Here is a 10000-nt window from a genome sequence, read left to right on the forward strand (position 1 = left end):
GCTTCTTGGCCATTCTGGATGAGCCATGATTGCTGAGTCAGCAATAAAAGTGCACTGGGCAGTGAAGGCTGACAGATTCAGACTGACCAGGTGCAGACTTCAGGTGTAGCGAGGTGGTGGTGGGGGTGGTATGTGCATGTATCAATAGGCTTCTTTGTCCTTTTGTCTGCTCCTCATCCTCATCCTCATCTTCATCTCCCACCTCACTTCTAGCCTCACTAATGCATTTCCCCTAAATATTTCAACGTGAGTGTTACGCAAGGTTGAACATGCTCTCCCTGGAGTGACTTCACTTCCTGCTGGCTGCATCACAGATAGACTGAGGGGGGGGGGGGGGGACTCGGGCTGGTAGGGAGGAGGGGGGGGGGGGGGGACTCAGGCTGGTAGGGAGGAGGGGGGGGGGGGACTCAGGCTGTTAGGGAGGGGGGGGGGGGGGTAGAAAAAATGAGATATGGAGTCATGTTACATCCATGTTAAGTCTTAACTAAAGTCCTCATTTGACTGGTAGAGAACACAATGTCATGCACTGATGTCACACTCCAGGCCCCAAGGTCAGATCACACCATTTAAAGTGGCCCACCATTTCATTTAATGTGGTCTGTCACATCATTTAAGCTGACCCACCACTTCATTTAACGTGGTCCGTCATGTCATTTAAATTGGCCCACCACATCATTTACTGTGGTCTGTCATGTCATTTAAATATGGCCCTCCATGTCATTTATTGTGGCCCACCACGTCGTTTATTGTGGTCCGTCACGTCATTTAAACTAACCCACCACATCATTTAATGTGGTCCGTCATGGCATTTAATGTGGCCCACCACGTCATTTATTGTGGTCCGTCACGTCATTTAAAGTGGCCCACCACATCATTTAAAATGGTCCACCACATCATTTAACATGGTCCGTCACATCATTTAATGTGGTCTGTCACGTCATTTAAAGTGACCCACCACATCATTTAATGTGATCAGTCACGTCATTTAAACTGGCCCACCACATCATTTAATGTGGTCAGTCACGTCATTTAATCTGGCCCACTACATCATTTAAATTGGCCCACAACGTTATTTAATTTGGTCCGTCACGTCATTTACAGTGGCCCACCACATCATTTAAATTGGTCTGTCACATCATTTAATGTGGACCACCACATCATTTAATGTGGTCTGTCATATCACTTAAACTGACCCACCACATCATTTAGTGTGGTCCGTCATGTCATTTAAAGTGGCCCACCATTTCATTTAATGTGGACCACCGCATCATTTAATGTGGACGACCACATCATTTAATGTGGTCCGTCATGTCATTGAAATGGCCCACCATTTCATTTAATGTGGAACACCACATCATTTAATGTGGACCACCACATCATTTAATGTGGTCTGTCATATCACTTAAACTGACCCACCACATCATTTAATGTGGTCCGTCATGTCATTTAAAGTGGCCCACCACATCATTTACTGTGGTCTGTCATGTCATTTAAAAATGGCCCACCATTTCATTTAATGTGGCCCACCACGTCGTTTATTGTGGTCCGTCACGTCATTTAAACTAACCCACCACGTCATTTAATGTGGTCCGTCACGTCATTTAAAGTGGCCCACCACATCATTTAAAATGGTCCGTCATGTCATTTAATGTGGCCCACCACATCATTTAACGTGGTCCGTCACGTCATTTAAAGTGGCCCACCACATCATTTAATGTGGTCAGTCACGTCATTTAAAGTGGCCCGCCACATCATTTAAGTTGGCCCGCAACGTTATTTAATTTGGTCCTTCACGTCATTTAAATTGGCCCACCACATCATTTAAAGTGGTTTGTCGCATCATTTAATGTGGTTTGTCGCATCATTTAATGTGGTTTGTCACATCATTTAATGTGGCCCGCCACATTATTAAAGGAGGTCTGTCATGTCATTGAAATTGGCCCACCATTTCATTTAATGTGGACCACCACATCATTTAATGTGGTCTGTCATATCATTTAAACTGACCCACCACATCATTTAATGTGGTCCGTCATGTCATTTAAATATGGCCCACCATGTCATTTAATGTGGTCCGCCACGTCATTTAAAGTGGCCCGCCACATCATTTAAAGGGGTCCGCAACGTCATTTGATGTGGTTCGTTGCGTCATTTAATGTGGCCCACCACATCATTTCAAGTGTTCTGTCACATCATTTAAAGTTTTACACGTCACTCAATGTGGTCTGCAACGTCATTTAAAGTGGCCCACCATATCATTTCATGTGGTTCGCAACATTTAAAATGGCCCACCACATCATTTAAAGTGGACTGTCACATCATTTAATGTGGTTCGCAACATCATTTAAAGTGGACTGCCACATAATTTAAAGTGGACTGTCACGTCATTTAACGTGGTCCGCCACATCATTTAAAGTGGTCCGTCACATCATGTAAAGTGGTTCGTCACATCGTTTAAAGTGGCCTGCCACATCATTTAAGTGCCCCGTCACATCATTGAATGTGGCCCGCCATATCATTTAAGGTGGCCCGCCAGTCATTTAGCCTGGTGCTCCACGTCATTTATCATGGCTTGCCATTTGACGATCCGTCACTTCACATCTGTTTGTTATTTCCTTGTTTTGTGTTTATTTCCTGCCAGCGCTCCTATTTGATTTCCATTTCCTGCATGTCTCCTCTGAGCGCTCCTTTTCCTCACCTGTGCCTGGTTGGCAGCCCGGCACACCCGGTTGCAGTTGCCAATCAGGCCGATATAAATGCCTGCCTCGCCTGTTCCTCAGGGCTCGAGGATTGACTTTGTGAAGAACCTGACATGCACGACTGCTTCCTTCTCTGTTTTGAGTATTAAACGACTCTTACCTGATCCTCACTCTCCAGGTTCCTGCATCTTTGGGGTCACTGCTACTGCAGCCATGCGGGCTCCCGACATGCCATATCATTCAATGTGGTTTGCCGTATCATTTAACCTTGTCCGTCACATCTTTAAAAGTGTCTTGCCATGTCATTTAAATTGGTCGGTTATGTCATTGTGTGTGTTCCCTCTCCTCTCTAAGTCCACAGCTAATCCCTGTGTTGGCTGTTTAGAAGCCATAATGAGTAACAAACTAGACACGAGAAAAGAAACCCGCCGATCACTGAGAAGTGGCGACCGAGTCATGGACGGCGTAAACAGGATGCGACGTAGGGGGCTCCGCCTCTCCTAAATGGCCACGCCCCCGTGTGCACTGTACTGCACAGGAAGTGATGTCATCGAAATGGTGTCGACACACACAATGAGTGAAGTGTTTGTACACACAGACAGACATATTCGGCGCCATCTAAAAGTTGAATATTTTGCAAATGAAGGGTTTCTAAATGGAGTGCTCTAAACTGTAAGCATATTGATATGATGTCATCACTAACCAACGTTTACGTTCCAGTTGCAGGACGAGCAACAGGAAGAGCCTCATCCTGACCAGCACCTCCCCCACCCTGCCGAGGCCCCACTCCCCACTGCCAGGGCACATAGGTCAGTACAGGAAGTGTCACCATGGCAACAGGAACTCCCTTTCAAATGTGGCATTTAGGATGAGAAATCAACACAAAAACTTGGCTTTCCAACACAAACAAGCTGCATTTTCATTTGCACTTAAATTGTGACAGTTTATTTAAAAAAAAAAAAAAAATTATTTAGTTAGAATGTATTTATTTTAGTTTTAATGTAGTTTTCCTCAATTTCCCTGCTTTTGCACTGTATTTGATTAGTATTTATTTCTGTAATCAGCCTGACTTAAGCCTTGATAATAATCTTTGTGATTAAAACATGCGTTCATATCATTTGACAAAAAAAAACATTAAAAAAAAAAAAAATTAACATTTCATGGCAACAGATAGTTCTGATAGTACCTGAAAAGTACAATTTAAATGTTATTAATGTGTGTTTATTCCACAAAAGATTGTTTATTTCAACTTTATTTACCTGAAATACGCATGTTTCTTATCCAGTTACTCGATTCATCGAACAAACTAATCAACTTGTTGTTAGTGATGGGTAAATGACACCAGCAGTGAGTGTACGGCACACTCACTAGCTGTATTGACTCTGCACTGATTCTGTGTTTGTGTTTCATAACACTTGAAGTACAACTCTGGTAAGTGAGCCAAATAGTATGTAGTCAATTTTTGTGTGCAATATTTTCCTTATTTGGCGCTATTTTTCTTAAAGTGGCACACGCGCAGTGTTTGTGTCTTTTATAAGGCATCGATGCTTTGGTATCGTTTTACTCAGAGGTGCCCAAACTGAAATGCTAACAGTTAGCACACTGGCCAGATGGCGTCGCGTAACAAAAAATATGACTCATTGGTGTACACCAGCAAAATGAGCTAAAAAGGCTAACATGCTAACAATAGTGTGCTTACAGTTGGCATTTGTGAAATACTAGAATGTATGACACTGAGCAAAATGAGCTAAAAGGCTAACATGCTAACAATAGTGTGTTGACAGTTAGCATTAGTAAAATATAAAAATGTATGACACTGGGGTGTCCACCAGGAAAATGAGCTAAAAAGGCTAACATGCTAACAATTGTGTGCTTACAGTTGGCATTTGTGAAATACTAAAAAGTTTGACGCTGAGGTGTATACCAGCAAAATGAGCTAAAAAGGCTAACATGCTAACAATAGTGTGTTTACAGCTAGCATTTGTGAAATACTGAAACATATGACACTGAGGTGTATACCAGCAAAATGAGCTAAAAAGGCTAACATGCTAACAATTGTGTGTTTACATTTGGCATTTGTGAAATACTAAAACATATGACACTGAGGTGTATACCAGCAAAATGAGCTAAAAAGGCTAACATGCTAACAATAGTGTGTTGACAGTTAGCATGAGTAAAATATAAAAATGTATGACACTGGGGTGTCCACCAGGAAAATGAGCTAAAAAGGCTAATATGCTACAATAGTGTGCTTACAGTTAGCATTTGTGAAATACTAAAATGTATGACACTGAGGTTTGAACCAGTAAAATGAGCTAAAAAAAAAAAAAAAAAAAAGGCTAAAATGCTAACAATAGTGTGTTGACAGTTAGCATTAGTAAAATATAAAAATGTATGACACTGGGGTGTCCACCAGGAAAATGAGCTAAAAAGGCTAACATGCTAACAATAGTGTGTTTACAGCTAGCATTTGTGAAATACTAAAATGTATGACACTGAGGTTTATACCAGCAAAATGAGCTAAAAAAAAACTAACAAGCTAACAAAAGTGTGCTTATAGTTAGCATTTGTGAAATACTAAAATGTATGACACTGAGGTTTATACCAGCAAAATGAGCTAAAAAAAAAACTAACAAGCTAACAAAAGTGTGCTTATAGTTAGCATTTGTGAAATATTAAAACATATGACACTGAGGTGTATACCAGCAAAATGAGCTAAAAAGGCTAACATGCTAACAATAGTGTGATGACAGTTAGCATTAGTAAAATATAAAAATGTATGACACTGGGGTGTCCACCAGGAAAATGAGCTAAAAAGGCTAATATGCTACAATAGTGTGTTTACAGTTAGCATTTGTGAAATACTAAAATGTATGACACTGAGGTTTGAACCAGTAAAATGAGCTAAAAAAAAAGAAGGCTAAAATGCTAACAATAGTGTGTTGACAGTTAGCATTAGTAAAATATAAAAATGTATGACACTGGGGTGTCCACCAGGAAAATGAGCTAAAAAGGCTAACATGCTAACAATAGTGTGTTTACAGCTAGCATTTGTGAAATACTAAAATGTATGACACTGAGGTTTATACCAGCAAAATGAGCTAAAAAAAAAAACTAACAAGCTAACAAAAGTGTGCTTATAGTTAGCATTTGTGAAATATTAAAACATATGACACTGAGGTGTATACCAGCAAAATGAGCTAAAAAGGCTAACATGCTAACAATTGTGTGCTTACAGTTGGCATTTGTGAAATACTAAAATGTATGACACTGAGCAAAATGAGCTAAAAGGCTAACATGCTAACAATAGTGTGTTGACAGTTAGCATTTGTAAAATATAAAAATATATGACACTGGGGTGTCCACCAGGAAAATTAGCTAAAAAGGCTAACATGCTAACAATAGTGTGTTGACCGTTAGCATTAGTAAAATGTAAAAATGTATGACACTGAGGTGTATACCAGCAAAATAAGCTAAAAAGGCTAGCATGCTAACAATAGTGTACGCCTGCAAAACTAGCCACAAATCCATCATGCTAATATCAGAATGCTAACCACTAATGATACTTTCCATCCTTGTGCTGTAGGAAGCAGCCCATTGGACAGCCCTCGCAACTTCTCACCAAGTGGACCCGCCCACTTTTCCTTCGCTTCTTCCAGAAGGTCCGCCTTCCTTTTTTTTTGTCGCGGGGGTTAAAGGTCACAGCGAGTGTGTAACTACATGCCTTCATAATGCGTGTACACTACATGCCTTCATAATGTGTGTGTGTACACTACATGCCTTCATAATGTGTGTACACTACATGCCTTCATAATGTGTGTGTGTGTACACTACATGCCTTCATAATGTGTGTGTACACTACATGCCTTCATAATGCGTGTGTACACTACATGCCTTCATAATGTGTGTGTACACTACATGCCTTCATAATGTGTGTGTACACTACATGCCTTCATAATGTGTGTGTACACTACATGCCTTCATAATGTGTGTGTACACTACATGCCTTCATAATGTGTGTGTACACTACATGCCTTCATAATGCATGTGTACACTACATGCCTTCATAATGTGTGTGTACACTACATGCCTTCATAATGCGTGTGTACACTACATGCCTTCATATTGTGTGTGTACACTACATGCCTTCATAATGTGTGTGTACACTACATGCCTTCATATTGTGTGTACACTACATGCCTTCATAATGTGTGTGTACACTACATGCCTTCATAATGTGTGTGTACACTACATGCCTTCATAATGTGTGTACACTACATGCCTTCGTAATGTGTGTGTACACTACATGCCTTCGTAATGCGTGTGTACACTACATGCCTTCATAATGCGTGTGTACACTACATGCCTTCATAATGCGTGTGTACACTACATGCCTTCATAATGTGTGTGTACACTACATGCCTTCATAATGCGTGTGTACACTACATGCCTTCATAATGCGTGTGTACACTACATGCCTTCATAATGCGTGTGTACACTACATGCCTTCATAATATGTGTGTACACTACATGCCTTCATAATGTGTGTGTACACTACATGCCTTCATAATGCGTGTGTACACTACATGCCTTCATAATCTGTGTACACTACATGCCTTCATAATGTGTGTGTACACTACATGCCTTCATAATGCGTGTGTACACTACATGCCTTCATAATGAGTGTGTACACTACATGCCTTCATAATGCGTGTGTTCACTACATGCCTTCATAATGTGTGTGTTCACTACATGCCTTCATAATGCATGTGTACACTACATGCCTTCATAATGTGTGTGTACACTACATGCCTTCATAATGCGTGTGTACACTACATGGACTCTTCTTGCTTTTAAAGTGAAAAAGACGATGATTGTTGACGCTCCCTTGCCTTCCTCAGGCCTGATGGACGCAGATGGTCCCTGGCTTCCCTGCCTTCCTCAGGGTATGGCACCAACACTCCCAGTTCCACGGTGAGAGTTCTTTGACTGCACTTGATCTACATTTTAAATGCAAAAACAGCACATTCTACATACACTGAAAAGTTGGTATGGTGGTACATAAAAAACAAAAAACATAAAAAAAAGTGGAATAAAAGAACAAACAGGCAAAAAGCTGACGTGATATTATTTATTTGAAACAGTCATTTCTCCAAAAATAATAACGAATCAAAATCAATGTTGTTAAGAATTATTGATCTATTTAAGTCTCCAATTACTTCACATCAAATATTCCACTTTGAAATACTTTTGGGGGAAAATATTGCATATTTTGAAAATTGACCGATGCATTTGAAGTTGATCGAGACACTTAAGTGTTGAAAGTGAAAAAATAAAAATAAATTAAAAATTTTTATGAGGGGCCCTTTTGGGTCCCTAAAAGTTTTAGTGGGATTTTTTTTTTTTATGTGATTGTTCAAAAAATAATAATGAATCAAAATCAATGTTATGAATTATTGACCTATTTAAGTCTCCAATTACTTCACATCAAATATTCCACTTTGAAATACTTTTGGGGGAAAATATTGCATATTTTGCGTGTTTTTCATATAAATAAAAAGGGCAAAAAAACAAACCAAAAAAAAAAAAACTTAAAAAAATAAATAATGAAAACTTAAAATTGACTGATGCATTTGAAGTTGATCGAGACACTTAAGCGTTGAAAGTGAAAAAATAAAAATACATTTTATGAGGGGCCCTTTTGGGTCCCTAAAAGTTTTAGTGGGATTTTTTTTTAATGTGATTGTTAAAAAAATTATAATGAATCAAAATCAATGTTATGAATTATTGACCTTTTTAAGTCTCCAATTACTTCACATCAAATATTACACTTTGAAATACTTTTTGCGGAAAATATTGCATATTTTGTGTGTTTTTCATATCAATAAAAAGGACAAAAAAAAAACTTTAAAAAAAATAAAAATAAAACTTTAAAAATAATAGAAACTTAAAATCAACGGATTATATTTGAATCTCGAGACTTAAGTGTTGAGAGTAAAAAAAAAAAAAGTATAATTCATTTGTAACATTTTTATGAGTGGGGCCCTTTTGGGTACTCAAAAATTTTGTGGGATTTGTTTTTTTGGTCATTGCTCAAAAATGTTAAACATTATTCACCTATTCAAGGTTCTAATTACTTCACATTAAATATTACACTTTGAAAAAAAATTGGGGGGAAAATATTGCATATTTTGTGTGTTTTTCATATGAATAAAAAGGGCAAAAAACTAAACAAACAAAAAAAAAAAACGTAAAAAAATAAAATAATAAAAACTTAAAATTGACCGATGGATTTGAAGTTGATCGAGACACTTAAGCGTGGAAAAGTGGAAAAAAAAAAAAAAGGTATAACTTATTTTTTATTTATTTATGAGGGGCCCTTTTGGGTCCCCAAAGGTTTTTGTGGGATTTTTTTTATTTTTTTATGTCATTGCGCAAAAAATAATAATGAATTAAAATCAATCTTATGAATTATTGACCTATTAAAGGCTCCAATTACTTCACATCAAATATTACACTTTGAAATACTTTTTGGGGAAAATATTGCATATTTTGTGTGTTTTTCATATCAATAAAAAGGGCAAAAAACAAACCAAAAAAATTAAAAAGTTACAAAAAATAAAAACTTAAAATCAACGGATACATTTGAATCTCGAGACTTAAGCGATTATTTTATTTTTAACATTTTTATCAGTGGGGCCCTTTTGGGTCCCCAAAAGATTTTGTGGGATTAATTTTTTTTTTGTCATTGCTCAAAATGTTAAAAAATATTGACCCATTCAAGGTTCCAATTACTTCACATCAAATATTACACTTTGAAAACATTTTTTGGGGAAAATATTGCATATTTTGTGTTTTTGCCATATAAATAAAACAACGTTTCTATGACAAAAAAGCATAAAACAAACCAAAAAAAAAACGTGCAAAAATTATTAAAACTTATAATAGACTGATAGATTCAAAGTCGATCTTAAAACTCAAGTGGTGAAAGTTTAAAAAGTATAAGTTTTTTTTTTTTTAACACTTTTATGAGTTGCTCTTTTGGGTCCCAAACAATTTTAGTGGGATGTGTTTTAATGCTCAAAAAATAATTATGAATCAAAATCAATGTTATGAATTATTATCTTATTCAAAGCTCCAATTACTTCACATCAAATATTACACTTTGAAATGCTTTTGGGGGAAAATATTGCATATTTTGTGTGTTTTTCATATAAATAAAAAGGGCAAAAAACAAACAAAACAAAAAAAAACTTGAAAAAAATAAAATAATGAAAACTTAAAATTGACCGATGGATTTG

General features: G+C 37.5%; 1 protein-coding gene across 3 annotated transcripts in view; it reads left to right on the forward strand.

Annotated features, from left to right (window-relative positions):
- The window catches only part of LOC133617179 (microtubule-associated serine/threonine-protein kinase 1-like), a 154562-nt gene that overhangs the window by 62656 nt on the left and 81906 nt on the right, over positions 1–10000 (forward strand). For all 3 annotated transcript variants that reach the window (XM_061976984.2, XM_061976985.2, XM_061976986.1), the window contains 3 exons: positions 3420–3508; positions 6286–6361; positions 7601–7673. In XM_061976984.2, the coding sequence (XP_061832968.1) occupies positions 3420–3508; positions 6286–6361; positions 7601–7673 (238 nt within the window). The remainder of the gene's footprint in view (positions 1–3419; positions 3509–6285; positions 6362–7600; positions 7674–10000) is intronic.

Source organism: Nerophis lumbriciformis, linkage group LG16, assembly GCF_033978685.3.
Source record: "Nerophis lumbriciformis linkage group LG16, RoL_Nlum_v2.1, whole genome shotgun sequence".
Lineage (NCBI taxonomy): Eukaryota > Metazoa > Chordata > Actinopteri > Syngnathiformes > Syngnathidae > Nerophis > Nerophis lumbriciformis.